Source organism: Teleopsis dalmanni, chromosome X (genome assembly GCF_002237135.1).
Source record: "Teleopsis dalmanni isolate 2A chromosome X, ASM223713v2, whole genome shotgun sequence".
Classification (NCBI taxonomy): domain Eukaryota; kingdom Metazoa; phylum Arthropoda; class Insecta; order Diptera; family Diopsidae; genus Teleopsis; species Teleopsis dalmanni.
In genome coordinates, this window is record NC_051848.1 from 5,522,848 (window position 1) to 5,548,363 (window position 25,516).

At 28.0% G+C, this 25,516-nt stretch overlaps 1 protein-coding gene across 1 annotated transcript in view; it reads left to right on the forward strand.

Moving 5' to 3' along the window:
• The first annotated feature begins 765 nt into the window (after nt 1–765).
• Nucleotides 766–25,516, forward strand: part of LOC119687438 (neural-cadherin-like) — a 49,452-nt gene continuing 24,701 nt past the window's right edge. The window contains exons 1-5 of the mRNA XM_038101750.1: nt 766–809; nt 1,614–1,893; nt 1,961–2,152; nt 8,025–8,219; nt 12,418–12,608. Of these exons, the coding sequence (XP_037957678.1) occupies nt 766–809; nt 1,614–1,893; nt 1,961–2,152; nt 8,025–8,219; nt 12,418–12,608 (902 nt within the window). The remainder of the gene's footprint in view (nt 810–1,613; nt 1,894–1,960; nt 2,153–8,024; nt 8,220–12,417; nt 12,609–25,516) is intronic.

The following is a 25,516-nucleotide window of genomic DNA, read 5'->3' on the forward strand; positions in this document are numbered from 1 at the left end:
GACCGAAAAGCTTTCGGAAATTCTCATTTAAAATTCGCGCGCTGTATATTTTCCGATATTTTAAGTTTATGTAGTTTGGCAGCACTGTCCTTAATTACTATGCCAAAAATGAGCGCGATCTGTCAGACAGTTCGTTTACGGCAGCTGTTGAAACCAGTTCACCTCAGTAGGGCGTTGCGAAAAAAACAATGGAAAAAAATATTGAACAAAGAGTTTGCATCAAATTTTGTGTTTCGAACGAAATTTCGTGTGCAGAATCGTTGCGAATGCTACAAAAGGCTTATGGGGAATCAGTTTTATCGAAAACTCAAGTTTATGAGTGGTACAAAGCCTTTCAGGACGGTCGTACGACCGTCGAAGACATTTCGCAACGCACTACTGAGGTGAACTGGTTTCAACAGCTGCCGTAAACGAACTGTCTGACAGATCGCGCTCATTTTTGGCATAGTAATTAAGGACAGTGCTGCCAAACTACATAAACTTAAAATATCGAAAAATATACAGCGCGCGAATTTTAAATGAGAATTTCCGAAAACTTTTCAGTCTTAATGTACATACAATCTAAGAAAGTTCGTACACATAAGTTTTCACACGCCTAAATTTATCTAGTGTGACAAAAGTAATACTTAACAATTAATCAATCTAATATATTTAAAGTCAACGTCTGTATTATCAGATTTGCGTATGTGGATGCAAGTGGTTTTGTAGTAACCTCATCACCGCAATTAAAACTAGAATGTGTTTTAATTTCATTGTACTATTAAAATGGGAGAGATGAGAGCAGCTTGCAATATAGTTTTAGTTGATGTGTAAGCTATCATTAAATATATTTCACATGCTTATGAATTTTGGAAGTCTTGTCAATCTATTGTCTATTGCTAATATAATGCAAAATGGATTTCTATATATTTTATTAAATGACTGAAATAATATATATATAATGTTTCACTCTTTATAATCTACTACAAGCAAACACATTTTATTGAAAATAGCCTACCTAGTATCCATTAGTGCTTCAAAGTATCATCCAGAGTGCCGTTGGGACAAATATTATCATAAATATTTTTGATTTATGAGAATATATTAAACTTAGAGCGCTGAAACTTATCGATTCTATGAATGCGCACACTGATTCAGAATTGCACTCTCTCAAATCAAATGCAATATATATTCCCTCAGAGAGCTGTACTGGGTTTTGTAGTAAACTTCTATAAAAACATCTGAATAACTTATTGTCAGGCATTAACGGAGCTTTTGTTATAGTGAATCATCCAAGTGATCACTGAGACTATTGAGTCAGGTGTTTTAGGCACTAACTTGTGTTTCATCAAGTAGAAATAGAAGAAGGGAGTTTTATTATACCCAAATATCAAAATGTTGGCGCATAAACATGTTTTAACATCAATATACTCTGACAGGAATGTACTCCATCATGAAAATGCTTGAACCCATATAACCTAGAAATTCAAAATGTGCAAAGTTTCAAATCATTTGAATATTATTACAAGCTCTAATTTGTACGTTTGCTTTGATTTTAATTTTTGTTGACGTTACTTATCAATTTCATTAAATGTTTCAAACTAAATTTAATTTAATTTAAACAAATTTATAAGCCAAAAAATTTTATCACATTCCGCTACATATCCATTACATTTGCAGGTCAAATACTCCATTGTGCAGCAACCCAATCAAAAGGGTACCAAATTTACGGTTGATGAAGAAACTGGTGAGGTGTCCACTAACAAAGTATTCGATCGTGAAGGTGATGATGGCAAATTTGTCTCGGTCACCGTCAAAGCAACCGATCAAGGTGAGCCCAGCTTGGAAGGTGTTTGCTCTTTCACTGTTGAAATAACTGATGTCAATGATAACCCTCCATTGTTTGATCGACAAGTAAGTATAAGAATATTGAGTTCATGTCAGGAATGGTTGTATTTTTACCGCCCCCTTTTTTTCACAGAAATATGTTGAAAATGTTAAGCAGGATGCCAGCATTGGTACAAACATCTTACGTGTATCTGCCTCCGATGAAGATGCTGATAATAATGGCGCTATTGTTTATAGTTTGAGTGCACCATTCAATCCCAATGATTTGGAATATTTCGATATACAAGCTGAATCCGGTTGGATTGTGTTGAAGAAGCCACTTGACGTAAGTGTTCGCTAGCTAAAACTTTCTAATTCATATTTAATTATATGCCCGCTTTTCAGTTTAAAATTTATTTCTAATTTCATTTTTTTTTTATATACAGTTTTTATTTTGAATTCTTAATAAAATTTTTTTAAAACTTATACTAACCAATGAGCTATATGATGGGCTAAAAGTTTTTATTTAATTTTTTAGTTGAAATTACTAACCCCAAGAAAAATTAAATTAAGAATTAATAGACGAGATTAGTTTGTAGGCTAAGGTTAGTTAGGCTAGCTGAAATATTAATGCAAACTGTGCAAATGAGACACGTTGCCAAGTAAGAGGTTAATGTTTTAGTAACATATATGAAATATATACATATAAACCATATATATATATAACAAATGCATTTAATGTATACTTAAGTGGTTTGGAATAAAAAAAAATCAACTATTTTGCTAACACATGAGGTATGTAGTTAGGCAAAATTTGTTATCAAAAAAATTAATTTAATTAATTTTATTATTTTTCGTTAAACAGTTTTTATATTTTATTTTGTTAATAAATGTCTACTATTTTTTGTATAAATATAAAGAAAAAATTTTTTAGTTTAAGTTTGAGTTTCATAGTCTTTCAGTTTTTTTGTGCACCTTTTTCAGTTAAAATTAAATTTAACGTAGCTATAAATTTATATAATAGTTTATTTACGCAAAATTTTAAAAATGTGTAAAATATATATAATTTTAAAAATATTTTAAACATATAATAGTAGCAAAAACAATATATAAAAGCCGTAATTAGTTTGAATGAATTAATGGATTCTTCTGATTCATGTAAGCAGTGCAAATTTTTTTGAAATGGTATAAAAACTGGTTTTAAAAAAACATATGATCGAATTGGTCTAATTCAAAAGAAGAAAAAAACAGTAAAATAACATTTTTTTAAGTTCTGAAAACTTAAAATATTTTCATTTAAATTTTTGTTTAGTTTATAGTATTAGAAATATCACCATGAAGTGAGCAATCTGGAAAATTAATAACTCAATAAATTTAAGAAAATTTTAATTGGCAAAAATTTAATTAAAAATTGATTTTTAACATTTTTTCCAACGTTCTTTAAATGCTTATAATCAAAACGGTTCTTTGGTTTTACAATTTTTGCAACTTAAGGCTTTAAACTTACAAATGCTTTATACGAAAAAAAACGTTCACACTTTTTATTGAAGAAAAAAATTTAGCTCATACAACAATATGCTTAATTGCTGGTATAAAGGGTTAATATTTCACAAAAGTCATTTAAATTAGTTAGCATATTTTTTACTAACCACTATATGAAGGTATAAAAAATTAATTAAAAACATTGCTTATATATAAACTACAAAATTATTAATTAATTTTTATTTGTGGGCAGCTACAATAAAATAAAGGGCTTAAAGAGTGACATTTTTCACCCTACGTTAAGCATAATGTACCAGCATAATGTAAATCTGATTAATCACCTAATATATATTTTATAAAAAAACTGAAAGAATATTTTTACATAAACATACATAAACATTTTTTACAAAAAATTTCAACTACAATTTATGATAAATACATTATTTAAACAAAGTATATTATATATATTAGAATACAACCACGAAGAACTTTTGTACGATCAAATATATTTTTGAGCGTCGTAACGTATTTTTGACTACACTGAAAACGTGTTGGATTTTTTTTTCACAGTTTTGTGTATAATATTTTTGTGTATAATTTTTGTATAAATTTTTGTATAAATTTATTTTTCAAACAAGTGCATATTTTTTCCATATGTATTATTTTTTCAAATATATCGTTTTTTCAAGTGTATCATTTTTTGAAGTGTATCATTTTTTTGCAAATTTAGAAAAAAAAACAACCGTGTTGATATATAACCACTATCAACCAATCACATGAGAAATTTACCTTTGCGCCCAAAAGCAAGCTAGAATAAACTGCATAAATTTTGTGAATTTCATGGTTTTTTTTGGTTTTGGTTTGGTTTGGAGACTGAATTATTTTTGAAAGTCTCCTCCGTCAACCTTCCATATACGATTTTTTGTGTGAATTTGTACATTTGAAAAATATTGAAAAATATTGGAAAATGCAAATGAAACGGGCATACTTAAAAAGCATGCATAACGATTATAATGCTTCAATATCTATATATATATATATTTTAAAATATATACCCTTATACATACATACATATTCGTAACTGATTGAATTTAGCTGAGATTGTATAAATTATTGCCAAAATACGAAACCGCTGCTATCGCCTCACAACGCATATACAAATATTTATCAAATTTTTATTTAGGCGTTCTAAAAAGCATAAGTAAATTATATTAAAAGTAATAGTTTTAAAATCTTATGTTAACTGCACCTTTAAATTTTTTAAATTTTTTTACATTTTATGTATTGTATGTTACTTTATATATTTAGTTTTATTTTTCTTCGTTCTTAGTTTCGAAAAACTTTTATTATCAATTATAAAATACATAAAAAACAAAATAGTGAGTGTGCGTTGAGAAATGTAAGATGAATCTATTCAAAGCTTAGTTTTAGTACGCTAAAAATCCTTTATCCTCTACGTTCTAAACTTAAAAAAATATTTTCTTTATTGTTTCATATACAAAACGTACCGCAACTTGGGTGCCTCTGGGGTTTTTTTACAAAACAAACTACAAACCACAAAAAATCGTTAACAAAAATTCACACACAACAAAAAAAAAAAACAAACAATCTTGTTTATGCGAATAAATATGCAACGTTCAAATGCAAAAAAAAAAATAAAAAAAATTGAATGAAACCAAAATCGCGTAAATTATCGCATAAAAAAAAATTCACGAAAAAAGGGTTGCTATCCTGTAAGTAAAAATATCTCAGCTCACATATTTCTATTTCTATTTCGCTAGCCAAGTGAAAATATCCAACATGCAAAAATCATAATAACTCTGTGCGTTTCTGTGAAGCTCTGCAATTTTAACTTGACTAAAACTTGTATACTCAGAACTACTAGTACTTCCATTTCCAGTACCAGTGCCAGTAACAGTAACCATAACAGTACCAGTCCCATTACACGCACATTTTTCATTCGAAGCATATAATTTTCTCGTTGTGTGCTAACAAACCCATAAATCATCATTTCTACCACTCTCAACTCTTTTCTCATATAAAAAGATACGCTAGACTCTTGACACACAGAACACATCCACATCGGTGCATTGCATTCGAGCGCTGATAGTAGGAATACGCGTTGTGAGGGGTACAATTGTTCACTTAGGACTCTTTTTAATACAAACTTAAATTATGAACATAAAAAAGTTACTTAAATTTTTATATAATAAAAATTACAAAAGCAACAACAACAATAATAAGGAACAAATTTTACATATCTTAAATATCTTACAAGTAGACTAACAACTATCAGGAGAGAAAGACATCGATTTGAATGTTTTAGTGATATAAATAAAATATGAATCAATAATTTTCACGAATCCCATTTGTAATAACAGAAATTGATGTGGTGAATTATATTGATGGGTAGATAGGTAGATAAAGTGGAAAGGGATCGAATTTATCTTACAATTCAAAAAGCTTTCGTGAGTTCACATTCCGTGTAATATTGACTCGATCAAATCTATTCTATAAACTATATAACCAACAAGACTCCTTATTTCTCGCAATACTGGGTAGGGGTCAAATAAATTCCATAAGCTGTAGATAGCCATCTAGAGCTTACATTACTTTAAAAATTGAGTAGTGATCAAACCTTTTCCATAAGGCAGAAAATAACATCATAACATAACAGAGATCACATTCCTTGCAATATTGTGTAGGGATCGAACCTATTCTATAAGTTGAAATTTCATTCTGAGTCAACATTCCTTGCAATATTGAAAAGATGTTATATCTATTCCATAAGTCAGAAAACCTTCTAGAGTTCACATACCTTTGGACTCTAGAATATTTTGGAGAAAGTCAGGTATTTAACAAAAATCTTACGACACTTACGACGCTAATATACGGCAGATATTTTTGTTGAAATTTCTGTTGATAGCGTTAAAGAATAGAGAGCGTATACGTTTAAATATGGACTTGCGCTAGCCATAATAGTGACACAAAAGTTATTTTTGTGCCTTTTCTTCTGTTAACAGATACCAGCAAACACCATTTATAGAAAGTATAGTACGTAAAGCATAATTCCAAAGATGTAGAATTACTTGGAAGAGAATTTATATATATATATATATATACACAGATTTGAGTTTCAATTACAGAGCGGGTTAGATTTTTACGCTACTCTGCATCTGATTGTATTAATATTAGTGCTTATACCGTTAGTCAATTGATTGGGTATTCCAAACTCTATTGTGGTTTGAATAAAAAATCCCGTCTTTAAGGAATCTTAAGTAGCTTAAAGTCTGTAAATAAATAAAATATATCCTTGTAATATTGATCCATTTTTAATGATATTATATACTCCATAATATTCTAAAATTATTCGAATTATAAAAATATTTTATATAATTCAGAACTATTTTATGAGTTTTGGATGACCAGATGTTATCGGTGTCTGTATATCTGCATTTTATGTCATATCAATGAAAAATAGTCTTCCCTTCGTCGGTGAAATGGTAAAATTCTTCGCTATATCCTTTTTCAACTCAAAAAAGACCGTATTATTATTATACGGTCTGTGTAATATTGTATTATGGTAAAACGGTATTTGGTTGCAGTGATAATATGATTCTCAGATCCAAACGTATTTCTCAAATACATTAGTAAGTTAAGTTAACTGTTTGTGGTGATTAGTCAACACTCACTTTGAAAAATGTCAAGTATTTCAGTATAGCGTACGCTTAAGCCATACCATTACATAAAAATACATGGTGAATAGCAATATCTCAAACCAAAATAAATAAATTTCATATAGTTTTAGGCTGCTTAAATTTTCATAGTGGAAAATGTTAAATAAATTTTATTTGAACCATAAGTATTTAAGTTTTTGATTTGATTCTATGGTTGATATTAGGTATGAATGTGTTTTGATCTGTCTTTTTTTCTGTGAAGCAGATATATTAGCTCTTAATATCAACTAGTAATGTAAAGTGCAAACTGCGAGAACTATTAGTAATACAAAATCTGTTTCTTTTATAACCCATATACAGGTATAGAAAAAATAAATAGGTGATTTATATTAAGTGAACAATTGCGCTCGTAAACAACAAAGATCCTACTTCGGCAGCTAATTTTCTTACATGCTTGCAACAAATAATCTCTCATTGTATGTATACTCCTGATGATACCTGATGATGATACAATATATCAACACATAACCTAAAATAAAAAATTCGTCATATCTAACAAAAATTCATTAAGGCTCGAAATTTAGTAGAAAATGTTTTTATTCTTAACAAATCTAAAATTTAGTGTTTTATTATAAAATAACAGCTAATCACAAAATTTCGAATGAAACTAACAAGTATTTTAGTGTGAACTTATAATAATTTTGTTTATTGCATTTCAATTACAATTTGAATTTCGATTTAAATTTAAATTTTTTTAATTAATTTAATATTTTATTTCTTTTACTTTTATTTATATAAAAACAAAACTTAATTTGTTTAAAAAATAAAATCAACCAACAACGTCAACAACAAACGTATGCGTCGTACAAAAACGCACCAAATCACGTAAAAATGTTCTCCACACGATTTTACATTGCATAATATTTTTCCAACGTATATTTTACGTTAAAATTTTTACGATAATACAACATTTCACGTTATGCACACTTAACATAACGTAAATTATCGAAATACGCTGAAACGTATTCTCGTAACGCTTGTAACGCTCGTAACATACAGCGTGACCGTTATCGTTTGCGGGTGCGTGCCTCGGATAGAGGTGACCCACCGTCGTACGCTGACGTTGAAGTTGAATTAGATGTCGTCGATAGAAATAACAAGCCACCAATTTGGGATAGAAGCATTTACGGTCCAATACATATACGTGAAAATGTCACTGTGGGTACGGTTGTAACATCGGTTAAGGCAAGGTTTGTATTAACACACATGCACACACATTTTACGGTAATACAATAACATACATTTAGGAGTAATACTAACAGTTTACATATATCCTTATATAATCTGTGCTCTACTGCCAACAAATATTTAGTACATATTTAGTACATTTAGTACATAAGTTAGTTTTGCTATACGTTATAGCAGTCATATTAACAGAAACTGTAATTGGCTAAAACGTCAGTCTACAACGTACGTGCTATGCAAAATTATGCGTTTTATAAATTTTATAAATTTACTAACTCTGCTAATGTTAACGTAACAGTTTTTAACGAAAACATAACATTAAAATGTTGAATTAATGTTGCTATTTTTTTTACTTAAGATCTATTTTAAATATTTATACTTAAATGGAAATATGGGGAATATTTTTTGTGAATTCCCTTAGTGTTAAGCGTACTTGCGTACTTTTTTGTAATCATCACAGTTAAGTAGTGTTTACACTTAGCATGGTGTGTGTGAATATGTGATGATGATTACTGCGACTATTGCGAATTTATGAATTTATTTGGTGTTAAGTTTTGGTGTTGGGAGTAAGAAACATTCGTGTATCTGCTAAGTCAACAAAATATTTTTCGCGCAGTTTTTGCAACACCACAAGCATACGATATATTTTGCAAATAAGTTTTTGAAGTGAAATCTATTGTAAATGAACAATTTTTTCATCACACGTGAAACCGTTGGAGTTTTACGGTTTTTTTTTTTGAATTTTGACTTTAAATGTTAAAATTTCTTTAAATTCCTACAACCAAAGAAATCCCAAAAAATCAAATTAACAATGATTTTAATTGGTTGCAATTCCCTTAAACATTTTTCAGTAACAAAAACAAAAAAACAACAAAAAAAAACAAAAAAATTAACAAATAGAATTCGAACTCCACTGCAAATCCCGCCAAATTATTTGTTACTACCTTAGCAGTTCCACGACAAAACTCAACTAATTACCTGTACAAATACACTGAGAAATATATTTTATTATTTAACATAAAACAGACTTTTAGCGCAGTGTTAGGCGCAATTGGCTGTACAAAATCGGTGTTGGTTACTCTTTTCTACTCAACTGAATTCGACAACTAAATTTTTTATTTCGCTAACAACAAATAATAGTAACACATATAGTGTCACATATCTATGTGCTATGCAATCTATTAGTGTTACTATATGGTAAAGTTTAATACTAAGAGGTGAAAGTTCATATTAACTAAATTTTAATTTTAAGCAATCTATGGTCCATCTGCTTTAGGAAACTAGCATCCAAGCGCCCAGGTAATTGCTAACAACAACAAAATGCAGTTTAAGTCTGCACAACTAAAATTACAAAAACAAAAAAAAAATGTTAAAAAACAATTGATACAAAAACAAAATAACAACAACAATAGGAAAATTATATGAAAACCAATTTAATTTAATAAAATAATTTAAATGAATTAATATTGCTAATAAAATATTTAATGTATGCAAAGTACAGTACTTATATATACCACAAAAAAAAAAAAAAAAAAAAAAAAATATATATATATACTATAATCAATTATCGATAAATATATAATAATGCACAAATCCTGGTTTAGCCTTAATTTTGTTTAGTGTTTGGTTTCGTGCTCATTTCGTTGCATTTTAATTAATTTTTTACATGGAAATTCTTGCTGAGTTCGCACTAATTTGCTCATTTTAAATTAATTTTTAATAACGTTTTTGCTCTAATTAGTTTGCTTATTACCAGATACTAAACCTAAGTACGATATTATTTTCATTTAAAATGCATTTTCATTGTTTTCAATTTGTGTTTAGTTTGAAGTTCATAAATTGGCTAAAAACTCTTTTGTTGACCTGTGAAATATGTGCTGTCGAATACGTCAGTTCATCACTTCATCAGTTCGTCAGTTCATCAGTTCAGCATTTCATTAATTATCATTTAATTCATTAATAAAGTTCATTTTATTAAACATTTTAATCCAACATTTTATTCAAAATGCGAAAAATATTTATTTAAAAATATACAAGCAAAATTAATAAGTGAATTTTATACAATATAGTTTACGAAAATGTATTTAATATATATAAATAATTATTAGTGAATCAGTAATAGGTTAGCTTAATTTGGTTAGTTGTAAGCTGTATATGGACCTATTACCGATACCAGTTGGGACAAGAACTCTACGTAGATTTTTAGTTAGCATAGCATACTTACTTACTTATTTGGCCGCAGCATGTCTCCCAAGTCGCCTTTGCTGCGTACGCGGCTTTTCCAGTCTCGTACATCAAGTCCAGTTAGTGCGCTCTCAACTTGATCACTCCACCGGAGACACGGACTACCTCTACATCTTCTTCCGCTGGAGTATCTACATCCATTCTCACGACATGACCAAGCCAGCGAACCCGCCGGGTGTTAATTCGCTGAATTATACCAATGTCGTGTTATTGCTCATACAGTTCGTGGTTCAAGTCAACATATTACTAACGGATTTGAAAGAATCTGGTGTGGTTTTTCGGTCAACTTCCACACCTGAGTCTCTGGTTTTGCATCTTGAATAGTCCCTACTTTTACACATTTTTAAATACCTACTAACACTTTCTAGGTCAACTCCCAAAGACACATGCATTAATTTTCGAGCACTAGTAGCTACTTATCTATTTTGTCTATGTTTACAATGCTTTAAGGCGTTAAAGTTTAGCCTAGGAAAAGAAATTTTTTTTTTGGTGGGTGAAAGGCATCGACAGTCACAGTGTGATACTGTGTCCTACTCTTGGGAATGAACACAGATTTCTACCACTGACCACTGAGAGTAGTGTGGAAAACTTTTTTTTAATAATTAGGAGAGAGTGGACATAAAAGAGATTTAGCGCTTAAAAGTCTAGGTTTACCTAAGCTAAAAGTATGTCCGTGGTTAGTAGTAACAATCTGCACACAATCCTATTTATGATATATAGTCCCAATTTAAATATATTTTTGATTGTAGCTCCTCAAAATAATCACTAGAAGGTAAAAAAAATAAATTTTAGTTTATAATTTGAATATTAGAACTGACAGCTTAGTAGAGTTTGTTTTGGAATTCATTTTAATTTTAAAATAAATTTTTAAATTTAAGTTTATAAGATAAATTCGTTTTATAAATATTTTTCGTATTTTGTCAAGTATTAGTCATTTTAAAATTTATTTTACAATTAAGTTAATTTATGTTAAGATTATATATTATTTAAACAATTAAACTCTAATCAATGGTATTATTGAAAGAAGAAAATCAAAGGGCTAGGATCGAGACTTTATATAAAAACAAAATATAAAAATAAAAACAATCTACTCGTACATATGTAAGCATATATATACATTTATATATATAAAAATTATTTGCACTGCCTATAAAAATGATAAACCAATAAGAGTACAAAAGGAAAAAGATAAGAAAAAGTTTTTAACAATTTTTGCGTCATTTACTAATAAAACAAATAAAAAATAATTTGTTTTATATTAAAATATGATTTATTTTTTAAATTTTTTTTTAGATAATTTTTAAATTTTATTTAAAAATACAAAAAATTTGAAACCATTTCTGAAACTATATGTATAAGAAATTGAATTCGTTAAGTGTTTCAAAGCAAAGTAAGAAAAATATAAAAATATTTTTTTTAGTAGTTTAGGTATTTTGCAGATTAATATACAAAAAAAATAACAACAACAAAATTGATTGGTGTTGGTAAAAAAAAAATATAAAAACAAATGATTTTTTTAAGCTTTCTCTAATTAACTTAAAATAAATAAATATTTCTTTTAATATTTTTTTTTTAATTTTCATATATTTATTATATATAAATATAACCTGAATATATTATATATATTTATTATAACAAATTTAACTACAACTTTTAACAAAAAAGTCATAATTTTGTTTTTTGCTCTTTTTATTTCAAAACCCAACAACGTTTTGTAATCTGTTTTTGCAACGCTTAATTTTGTATAAATCAAAAACAATAACAAAAATAAAACACAAAAAAAAACAAAACAAAAAATATAAAAAACAAACTTTTTTGAATTAAATATAAATTTTGGAACGAAAAAAAAATTGCGTCAAATTTTATATAAAAAAAAAAAAAAAAAAAATAAAATAAAAACAATTTAAATAAAAATGCACAAAATAAAAAACAAATAACAAAAAAAAAATCAATATAAAAACAGCGTGAAACCTACAAATTAGAGGCCATGGCCCAAGATAAAGGCTACCCACCGCTGTCACGTACCGTTGAGGTGCAAATCGATGTTGTCGATCGCGCCAACAATCCGCCCGTCTGGGACCATACCGTCTATGGGCCGATTTATGTCAAGGAAAATATGCCGGTCGGCGGCAAAGTCGTCTCGATCAAAGCCAGGTCTGTTGCATAGAAAACAACGAAAAAAAAAACAAAATGAAACTTTGTTAAGCCAAATTATTTTTCATATATATAATACTTAATTTATTTTCTTTTTATTTTCTCTTACTTATTGCAATATTTAATTCATTCTTATGTATTTATATGCTTTTATTAAGTTATGAATTTAGTTATATTATATTTTTTCTTTTTTAAGATAGTATGACAATATTTTAAAAATAGTAATTAATAATTTTATTGAATTAAAATATTATTTTACATGATTATTACATTATAAGTTTTTATATTGAATTAATATTTTAATTTAATTTATTTTCATTATAGAATTTTTCTGATTTATAAATAGTGTGTTGATTTTATCTGTATATATTACTGAATGTTGTTTAAATGTTAAATGCACTTATTTATAATATATATATTTATATACCACATATAACTATATAATTTTTGCTGCCCAAATACTTAATACTTTACTTTACAGTTAATTCAATGCTGTTAGTCTACACTTTAAATTTTATTCAAAACAATATATAGAACTAAATATAAATCTATATATGTAATAACAGTGGGTATTACTACAAAACTAAGTTATAATATAAATAATTTAATTCAATTCTAATTAAGAAATTTAATTACAACAGTTTTTATTATTTTTTTAATTCATTTTTTTTTGCTCTCCAAAATACATTGAAGGACTTTTTATGTACATATCTACGAGTATATTTATTATTAATGTGTCCTTATTGTTTCTTGAAATAAAAATTATTTAAAATAACTGAAAGTATCTGAAAGCCAACCTCACAAAATAATTTTCTATCTACGGGCTTGATCACCAGATGTCTGCATATTCTATCTTTTACAGAAAATCGTATCTCCACAAGGTAGCCTTGGCAAACTATCAATAGTACTGTCGATATAATGGATAGTTTCAAATTGTTTGTTACTACCAAAGTTCATTTTAAAATATCATATGTTTCCTCTAGACCTTTAACAAAAAACTACAGTCGTTACTAATATTATTTAGACTTATAATATAAATAGACACTTCAACTTTGGCTTTTAGGCTGTAGTGTCGGCTATATTCACAGTAATGAATTCTATTCAGTACAGAAATGAAGAGTGACATATTTTTTTTTATATTGTCAGATACATATATAGAAATATCACCACCCATTTGGACATAGAGAAAAATCTACCTTTCTATTGTCTCTCGGAAGTAGACTCTATTTACTTGTAGGAAATAAATTTTAAAAAACTTTGTTGACATCGTAAAATATCCAAAGATTTATCATCCACATTTTGTTGTCTATTTAGTAGACATTCATTTAATTTGTTTTCAAAATTTCACTATTCGAAGTGTTGTGATCATCGTTATCCCATCAATAGTTATCAGTAGTTCAATATAAGGTATCCATAGTTTTAAATCACAAGCATTTGTAATTAAAAGTATTTACTAACTAAAATATCGTTTGCTAATGATAGTTTCTAATAACTATCGCCTGTTATGGTACATTTCAAAAAACTTTCATCTTTTATCGCCTACTGTTTACAGTTTTAGGAAACTATCATGTAAAAACGATAATTCTTGAGAACTAATCCTAACATGAGCCACGAAAAACGATTGATTTTTATAGTCCAATTAGAACTTCAAAAACTGTCGTCTGTTATCGTCAAAGTTTTAAAAAGCTATCGTCTAAGAGGGATAATTTTTTAAAACTAACTCTTACTAACAAAAATTTTTTTAAGCTATTGCAAATTGTGTAATTTGCATACAAAGATAATGCAAGTATGATTTTAAAAATATTCATCTATTATCATTTACAATCGATACTTTTGAAAATTTAACGTCTAAAATTAATAGCCTCTAAAATTCTTTGTCGGCAGTTTAGAAAAACTATTGCCTGCTATCGATAAACAGAACTATCGATAAATTGCTATCACTAGGTGTTTTTAATCTTGTTCTCTCGTCTTTTAGATTTTTGTGTACTATAATCCTGACACAATAAGTGATTTGTAGTATTATAGCACTTAAGTTCCATATACTTTCCATTTCTGTTGCTAATTCTGAGTAGCTTTTTTCTTCTTTTTGTAGTTAGTTTATCCAAACTTATTTGTCACAGCCATAGCAATATCAATAAGTATAACGTTTTTGAATTTTTTTTCTCATAATTCAATATCAATATCAATCAAGCGATCATAATCCAAAGGACATGGATTATATCTCCAATGCAGAATTTTTTCATAATTGATGGTGAAGCTTTCAATGTCTTTCTAATATAAGAATCTTGCTATATTATTATAACGTTTTGTTTTATCAGTGTGGACTATATTATTTCGCCTGAATTCTAATATTTTTGACTAAAAAAAATTTTTTTTACTGAAGCTTTTAATATACTTCTACATAAAAATAAAATAAAAAAAATAGTTGTAATTTCTTATACTGATTAACCATTTATATTCATTTATTTTAAAGTGTATTATTTAGAAAAAACTTTTTATATATTTTTTTAACATCAATATAGCTTTAATTATTTTAATTTTTCCCCTTTTTAATTAAGTTAAGAGTTATATCCTCAATCACTTTTTTAAAATTTTATTGAAAGAAAAATCATTTTTAATGTTTAAATATTTTTAATATTAAATCACCATTACTTTTTATATGCAATTATATGGTAAATAAAAGAAGATATTATCTCCTTGTATTTGCTACAAATATGAACGATATCATATATAAGGGTATAAAAAGTATATATGTTTAATTTAAGTATGTATTCAAACAGCATTTAATTAACTGTTTAATGTAGCAAGTGCTGCATAATAAAGCATTTCCTTTGAACTTTCCTTTACATTTGCCCTGCATCCTGGCTAGCTTCCTGCACTTATCATCTGCACTCACTTATCTCATCTGCACTACAACACCAAATTCGCTCTTAATTAATAATCTTATTGCACCAATTCACTGTAGAAAAAAAATGTGAAAAATAAGTAGGATTATATGAAAAACACGTTTGAATATAAAAAGAAATTGATGAAAAAAATCCTAAAAGAAATAATGAAAGAAAATGAATTTAATTTCTTAAAATTCATTTTTCATTAAATAATTTTTTTTCTTATACTATAATTCCTTTATGAACAGTAAAAATATCAAACAGACGTAAAAAAAAGTTAATAAAATAATATGGAATGCAGTACTGGCATTTGTAGGATGTGCACCCGCAGCAGCAACACTAATGGCAACTGTTTACTGTGCACATCAAGAGCAACTGCAACTGCCCTGCATCCAAATGCATTGGCCCAACAATCCCGCGAACCACCATTCACCATAGTTACTTTACTGCACAATCATAATTAGTTCCAAATGCACAATTGCACATACGTACGTTTGCTTTTGTTTTAACCTTTCAATCCTTGAACTTCCCCACTGCGTATGAGTGACAATGTTCAATGACAAGTTGACATTGAGTTTTACGAAGTTTTCCTTAATAAAAAAGCATAAAATTATTGAATTTTTTTTTTCTTCAAAACCCTAAAATAAATTTTTTATTAACTTATGAGTATTAGCTTATGTATTTATGTATTTGGTTTCACTGCAGAACTTATTTAATATTAATTTATAGCTGCAGTCTTGAAGAGACTTGAGTAGAGGGTGTAAGCTAATGTTAGTAGTAATAAAATGGCAATATAAATATAGTTCAAAGTCTATAAGGAATGGTTAAGATAGCTAAAGCTAGCAAGATATTTTGAAATAAAGATTCTTTTATTTATTTTAATAGCGACACACTAAGATATTGCAGCCATTCCATGTTAAAAATTCTGAAAGTTATATTAATTGTTCAAATGATAAGATAAGAAATATGATTTAACTAATGTGAATTAAAATAATAGTTTATTCAATGTCATAGTATTGCTGAAATCATTTTTTCTTAGCCTAATCATTATAACTATCAATTAATATGGTATTTATCAATTTATAATATTAAATAATATAAACATACTGCATTAAAGTTTAATATGTTTTTGTGCATATGATTACAAAAAATCAAATCTAAAAATTTTCCATTTTCTTTGAAAGAATTTAAATTAATTAATTATAAGCAAAAGTTTTTAAAAATCAACCAGTGTTAAAATAAACTCAAACATTTTACACCAAAAGGGATAATATTAATTTCTTAATTGCATGCTAAGCCAGCACTTCTACAACATTTATCCAGTAGGAGTAGCTAATAAAATAATTGCATTGTACTTGCGTACACTGAACAAAATATTTTTAAAATAATTCAATTAAAAATTAATTACATTTAAAAGTGCTATACATATAATAGGTATATTTCCCTAAAATTAAAATCCAGTGTATTCAGATACATTGCACTTTAAAACCAACTACACTGAAAAACGCCGAATACTTTTTGCCTAATCACTATAAAGAACAATTATCGTGCAGTTTGATTAATAGTGGATATTCAAACCATGGACCTTGTTTGCATTCATTTAACAAATCACTTGCTAAATATTTAATTATTCCACACTATTTAAAAAAGTAAACATCATATATAACAACATTTCTTTAAATATATAAGCATTTAATGAGAAACTTGATTGAAACATTAAGAATAATACTAAGCTATTTTCTACACTTTTCTGTATCGTTTTAATGTTGCATCACTAATCCAGAAAATGGACAGGTGAAGTGAAAAAAGGCATCACTAACTAACAACAAAGAGCAAAAATATCGACAAGAATGGACTTTGACAAAACTAGGCGCTTTAAAAAGTGTTACGTCCAGAACGATATAGTCTTCACTTGATCTTAAGTCGTCGGCGTCGGCCTATTGAAACATACTAAACTAGTTTAATATATTTCAACACATAAAACTAGTTTCGGAACTTGTTTAATACAGTACTGTAAGATGAAGTTGTGTAAGATAAAACAAGTTTTGTTTTTAAATGAGTTTCAAATGCAGAGATGCATTTCAAATTTGCTTATGATCTTATCGGTCATCAGTACAGTAATATTTTTGATATATTTTGATTGCCATTCAAAGCAATTAGACACTACAGAGCAATACAGAAACTTCTTATATACTTAAAAGATCTGTAGATTTTTTTTAACAATTATTAATTTTTTGAATATACAGGACTTGGGAAATTTCACTAAAAAAACTTTAAGCACCTTTTTTGAATCTAACAAAATTTGTAAAAATGTTTTCACTTTAAAAGACTTTTGTCTTAGGGCAGCACCAATAATAGCATTGGACACAACTCCTGTATATCTCTATATCCTCTCTTGATTAACAATTTTAACAACTAACTACTAAGTGCCACTTTATTCTGATTATAGAACGGCTTTACAATTTTAAGTTGTATTATTTTATTAACTATCTTATAAATGCATTTTAATGAACACTTTCATTCACATCGACTGAATTTTTAAATTCACATATGAATCGAATGAAAACTCATTAACCGCAATTTCAGTAGTCATTACGCTTTACTTAAGCACAAATAAACTAGTTTTAAAATATGCTTATTTCTTCACACATTAAGACAAAATATATTTAAAAATGAGTCTTTGTGTTTACACTTTAAATTTCTGTGAACTCCTTTATTATTTTTTAATGAAGAGTGGTGTTTACACCAGAAAACTTATTTAAAACATAGCTGCTGTATTTACACATTAAACTAAACACATCTGAAGTAATTTGTTTTATTTTAATGAAGAATGTTATTCACACCCATGAAACATGCTTAAAAATTGGCTGCAATGTAAAACATTCGCTTCAATTAATTTATTGAGTTTTAAATTGAAATGCTGTTTACATTTACGAAACATATTATAAACTAGCTATGATGTTTACTCATTAAACTTATTTGAACTCATTTATTGTATTTTAATGAAGCATTTGTTATGTTAATAAATTGTATTTACTTTATTTACACATTGAAATTGTTTGAATTCATTTATAGTATTTGAAAAAGTATAGGTGTGCACACCGATAAAACTTATTTAAAACTTAGGTACTTCGGATTTTACACATTAAATTTGCTTCAACTCAGTTGCTGTATTTTAATGAATAATGGTGCTCACACCCATTAAACATGTTTAAAACTAACTTAGTGTGTTAACACATAAAACTCGTTTAACTTCATTGAACATGTTTAAATGAAACATGTTGCTCACTCCAATCAAAAGTTTGAAACTCATTGAATGTGTTTATATGTGCATAAAACGAACTTAAACTGGTTCAATGTTTAGATTCACATATAGCTCAAGTATATTATTCTTAATATCTTTAAAGAGTTCTCTTTCTATGTTAATATAATTACAATAGTATTGCCATTTTATTTTTATATATTTTATTTTATTTAATATATTTGTTTTGTTATATCTTTTGCTTCTAAAGCTAATAAATTAGTTAACTAATTTAGTTAACTAATTTATTAGTCATCTTTCTAGTTTCTTGCTGACCTCATTCGACTACTAGAATTATAGAATTACTTGCTTTATTTTTCCTAATAATAATTTATTTAAATTCGCTAAGACACAAACCGCAAGATACTTACTAAGCGCACATATGTAATTGCATTTGATTAAATAGAATTTTTTGTTCAGTGTATATGCAGATGCATTTCCTAAAGCACTTCTCCGAGCGTAAAACCCCAAGAATTAACAAAAGCGCACTTATTTTCACGCACAAACGCACCGTAGAGAAAATTTGTCTTTTAGTTTTTTTCTTTTTCACAAAATTAAGTAACTCGATTTTGTTAGTAACGAGTTTTGCTGCAATTTCTTTTAACTTTATATCTTTGTATCTATGCAATTATATCACTATGTACATATTAATATAATGAAACATTTACTTACCAGACTATTATGTTTTTTTACTTATGAAACGTTTTTAGTTATTAGTTTTTGTACTTATTTTTGAGCGTTACGTTTATGCAATTATCTGATCCCAGCACTTTTCAAATATATATATATTTAATATATATACTATGTGTAAGATAATAAGAACTAAAAACTATTCTGCATACAAATGTCTGCATATGTATGTATTGTATGTATTGTATGTATTGTATGTATTGTATGTATTGTATGTATGTATGTATGTATGTAAGCCTGGATAATCCATGTACTTACGTTAAGCTTTGGTATTTATGCCAGTAGGCATACAGCAAGTGTATGTGAAATGAAAAAAGATAAACATTTTCATACACTCATAAATGAGATATATGTAGATATATATGCAGATATCAAAAAATATTTCATAAACACAGTTAAGTAGTTTTAATCAAGTAAAACAATTTAATATTAATAGCTATTATGTTATGTATGTGAATATGTATATATATTATTCGTAAGTTAGTGAGAAGTATGTAAGATAGAACCTATCATGCAGACTGGCAGTACAGAGACAAGATACAGCAAAGATACAGCAGACCAAGCAGTCAGTAAGCATTTAGTTAGAAAGTAAGGGACCCAGTAAGATAGCGCGGCAGGCAGTGACATAATAGTTATTGCTACGACAAATAATGCAAATAATAAGTATGGAAAACAATTTAGTATTATATTTGTTATAAAACATAAAAGCATACTTATGGGCGTTATAACATACCGCCGCTGCTGTTATTGCCGGCGTGTATATTGCATATTACAGTAAAACCATAAAAGAAACCCCAACATACCAACTAAAATGCCAAGAATGTGATTGCAGCTATGTGCAGCGTATGTTTGCATTGCACAAATGCAAACGCATTGTAGTTGGTTGCTGCATGACAGCAATATAGCAACACTGCATCATGGTACCATGACACCCTGGCACCATGGCATCACCAAACCATTGCACCATTGCACCATTGCACTATTGCACCACTGAAACCAGAGCTCGATTGCAGCTTGAATATTTTGTGCTCACAAAGCGCAAACTAAAAATTCAAGCTATAAATACAGTTTAAGCACTTGATTTTACATTGCATGAGAACAAAACATTTTTTACCGTATCACTTCTGGTACTCGTATTTTTCCCTCTACGATTCTAGTTGGAACAAAGCAAGTAGAGAAATATTATTAAATCTTTTCTGAATGCTTTTCTTTGGCGAAAAGTTTACAGCATTGTTTGCGTGTTGAGTGCTTGTAAGCGTTTTTAACTATGCGTGCTACTGATTTTGTATTGTCAACACCTCTTCCACCACTTCCACCACTTCCATCATTTCCACCAGAGGTAGACTTTCACCAGTTTCACATTTTTTAGTCCATTCAGTTAGGTTTACTTACTTGCATTTCTGTTTCAGTACCGCGTGTGCAATGATAACAAAAAACTTAAACTACTTGCGAAATGAATAAACAAAAAACAGGAAAAATGAAATGGATTTGAAAACAAAAATAGTAGAAAAAACAATACCAAGACAAAAAAAAAATCTATAGGTATTTAAAAAAGTAAAAAACATGCACATACCTGCACAAACATGTATAGACATGTGCTTAGTTCCTCAATGTAGATATGCTTCCACCGTACTTGCATTTTACTTTATGGATGCATATACATCATTTCCTTTTGGCACAACTATGCATTCCGAGCACTCCATGTGCCTTCATGTGTTATATGGTGCAGATAATGACATGAAATATTTGCAAATAACTTTATAGTACTAACTGAAATGCTAGTCTAAGGAAGTTACTCAAAGGTTAATTGCTATGAAGTAAAGAATAATATCTAAAAATGTTTTAAATCAATTGAAATTCAAGTTCTCGATATGGCTTACAAATTACCAAGTGATGATTTCTTTAGCATTGAAATAAACTTCTTAATTTATACACATACTTACTTACTCTGCACCAGACCCATTTGTTGTATACGCGTGTTTTCCTGTTTCGAACATCAAATACAGCTGGCGCTACCATAACTTAACCGCTCCACTACAAACCTGTATACCTTTCTTCTCCAACTGTGACTTTTTCGAAGCGACGCCGCTGGATGTTAATTCACTGGGTTCCTCGTATGCGGTAGTCGTCGCTTAGAGGAATACAGATCTTACGAAAACTTTCCTTTAGCAAATTCCCAGTACTACTACTTCAATATTTTGTGACACCATCCAGGCTTCTGTACCATAGAGAGGCACAAGAAGAAACAGCGAACTATTGAGCGTAAGTTTTGTCTATCGAGAGAGAGAGAGCACTACATCCCAATTGCCTATTGACAATGGTAGTCTGTTAATATTTTGCATTGAGCATTGTCAGTGTTAGCTTATAGCTAATATATGCATTTTCATCAAAAAGTTCAAATGCCACATTTCTTATATATTGTCTAATTGGCCGAACTCTTAAGTGTTTAGTTATTACATACATATATCATATGTAATTAGTATTTTCCTTTTTGCTTAATATATGTGTCTTTTAAATAAATTAATTTGAATGACAAATAGTGAGATAGATTTTGAAAGAATTAGCTATATCACTACATACTTTGAGGATTATTAAAAATGCCATTATGTCCCTTGGAGAGATACATTATGTCCCTTTTCCGTTATAGGTGCATAGGCAGTTGATAAGTACCGAAGTCTTAGTCTGGCAAGGCAATTACTGTAACACAGAATGTGAGCCGCTGTTACCTTTTCTGCATGACAAAGTCTGAAGCTATCGTCTCTTTGAATCAAACCATATTAATAATTTTATTTTTAAATGAAATAATATTTTTAAAATTTGCAAAAAGTTGTCTTTTCGTAATATTTTCAAATTCGAAATTCTTTTGATACAATTTTGAACCAGTCTAATTAAAAAACAGTGCAGTCTCAAATTGCCAACACATTGTAATAAATTCATAAAAAGTATTTAAATTTTAAATAATTTTTTTTATTTATTTAAATATTTTTTTTTTGTTTATTGTATATGTGATTAATAATTTTTAAACATTTTTCACATATGCATGTAATGCGTTTCTGTCATTTAAAATAATTTCCATTGCATTTTCACTACAACAATAATCACTACAAAAATAAGAATAGAACATTTATCTGGAAAGAATGGGAGAAGAATAAAAAAATTGTATTATTAAAAATGGAGCAGAAATGCAAAAAATGGAGTACATGCTTGCTTGAACACCACTATAACCACTATAACCGCTATAACCACTATTACCACTACAACAAGCACAAGAACAACAGTAATGATAACAATAATAACACCAACCTGGATGACAATAAGGAAAAAGCATTTTCATGCTACGGTTTTTCTTTTGTGTTTATTGACAGTGCATTTTTCTTTTCTTTCAAAACATAAATAAACTGCTGCCGCGTACGCATACCTATACGTTTTATTGTATCTTTATATATGACTCAGATAGATACAAGATACAATAACAACAACAGGTTACACAATTTTGAAAAACGCGAAAAAACGGCAACATTTTTTTAGACTAAAAATATTGCCACCTTGTAACAAAATCCATTAAAGAGATTATACGTTAAAAGGAACAAAAAGCAAGCGTTTTTCGTAGTTTTTTTCGGAGAAAAAATTTTTTTCTTCCATTTTTGAAATTTTTCTGCACATTTTTATTAGATTTAAATCTTTTTCTCTCCCTAAAAAAATATTTGTGGAAAATGTTATAAACAGTGACATGCATTACACAAATTTTCATTTAAATTGGTGAGAATTTTCCTGAAATAACCGAAATAATGTCGCTTTTAAGAGTATACTTTTGAAAGTATCTGCTTAAAGATAAATATTTAAAAAGTTTGCTTTAAATTAAAAAAAAAGATAACATTTTGTATGAAGAAATGCAACAAATATTCACGAAGCAGAAGAAAATCCCTCACCTTTGAAACGAAAATTTCACAAAAAAATACATTCCATATATCTGCAAAAGAACTTCCTTATAAAAAGAATTAGTCATTGATATTTATAATTAAGTGTATAAAAAAATCATATAAATTATATACATAAGAACAGACATTAAAAACTAATTAATTATTGCTAATAGGGTAAATATACCGAAAAAAAAGGTTATTTATTGCATTTATAAGAGCTGCCTTTGAAAAAGAACTAAACAATATCCAAGGTAATATATAAAAAGAATGTTCCGTATATATAACATCTAACTTTCAAAAACTAACTCTGACTAACTTTCAAAAATAATTAGTGATTGTATATTGTCAAGTAAAAAAATTTTCTTTTACTAATCAAATATAAATTAATATTAATTAAATAGGACCGATTTCAAAAAGTATTAGGTTTTGATATGCAAAAAAGGACATTAATTATATCCTAGGGTATCCACTTAGGCCTATTGGCCTATTGTGTTACCATATTTAGAGAAAACTCAGGGTTTAAAACCACCTATAGCAAAACTTATAATGCTGTTTAATGAGAGGTCTTGTAATTGATCAAAATCCTCAAGATAGGAGGCTTCTAAAGTGTTGAGTCGTTCCCGTACATCAGCTGGACAAAAACAAAGTAGATGAGAGGCGATAGGTGTTATAGAGAGGGAGATTCCAACTTCTAGTATAGTTTCCTAGTCTGCAAATTACACTTACAAGAACTGAGTTTGGAAAATAGGTAATTATTGCAACATAAGCAAATATATTACAATAGATTTATTAATTGTATTTATATGAATTGACTTTAATTAATTGAACTGTCCGGCATGGCTACGACATAAAATATCAACAAAATAATATGTTATATGACTTTTGTACAAAATAATATAACACCTATTATTTCCTCAAAAATTTTAGTTAAAAAGTCACAATTCTACTATTTTCATTTCTCTCGATCCTTTAAAAGTGTTATTTCTTCAAAGGTCCTTTTTTAAAGTTAATAGCAATTTTTTTTAAATTTAAACAAGTAAATTTTTACAAATATACTTGAGTTTTTCAAAGTTTCCACACAAAGTTTCCACCACGCAAATCCTTTTTTTTTACTCTTAACAGTATTTTCGTCCTGTGCTGCGCTTGCTGATTATTTCACAGCAATTTCACAACTGTCGTACTTTCGTCTCACTACTCTTAAATTCCATCATTCAAGTATAGTTGCACATATTGTATATAGTCTGTATAGTCTGTCTTTTGTCCATCCATATAAACGAACAATTCTCTTATGTCGCAACCGTTGGGTTCAATTTAAATTTCTACAACAACGTACAAAAAAACACTTCATACTAAGATTCACTTTAGAATTTTTCCTTTCACAATTTTTTAAGTTTTTCTTATTATTTTTCAAGTTTGTTTATATATTAAAGTGCTTAAGTAAAGTAAGAAATGTAGTAATTTTTCAAATGTTAACATTTTCGTCCTTCTGGCAGTTAAGTACTTGTCCAAGTAATATGCTCGTATATGCGAAGCATATCAGTACTGTACATTGCACAACGTCAATGTCAGGCACATATATCCTTTGAATAGAAAATGAATAGAAAATAGTAAGGAACAAAGAAATAAAGTCAATAAATTTTATTTATAATTATTTTGTTTGGAAAAGCTAATTAAAAAAGTGATTAACAAGTGGTCATGCGGTGCGTATGAGTGATTTTTTGTTTGTTTTGTATTGAGTATAAAATACATGAAAATTAATAATTCTTATATCCAAAATAGAACTTAATACTTTCTAGGACATGAAATAATATGTTTTCACATTAATCTAAAACGATCAGTAGTAGATTAAGAACTACATTATTAATTGAATGACGTTTTATTTAATATTCATGACAATTAAAAGATATATTCAAGATAAGTCTGTTTCAAGAAAATAGAAGCAAAATAAATCGAATTAAAACAGAAATTAGGTTAAAAAAGAGGAAAAAAAATTAGGTTTGAAGAAAAATATAATCTTTGTCCTTATCTGTCTTTAAATCCATTTCTTTACTTTCTTTTTTCTACTATTACCTTCTTTAGGTTTGGCTTTTCATATGCGATTTCTTAAAC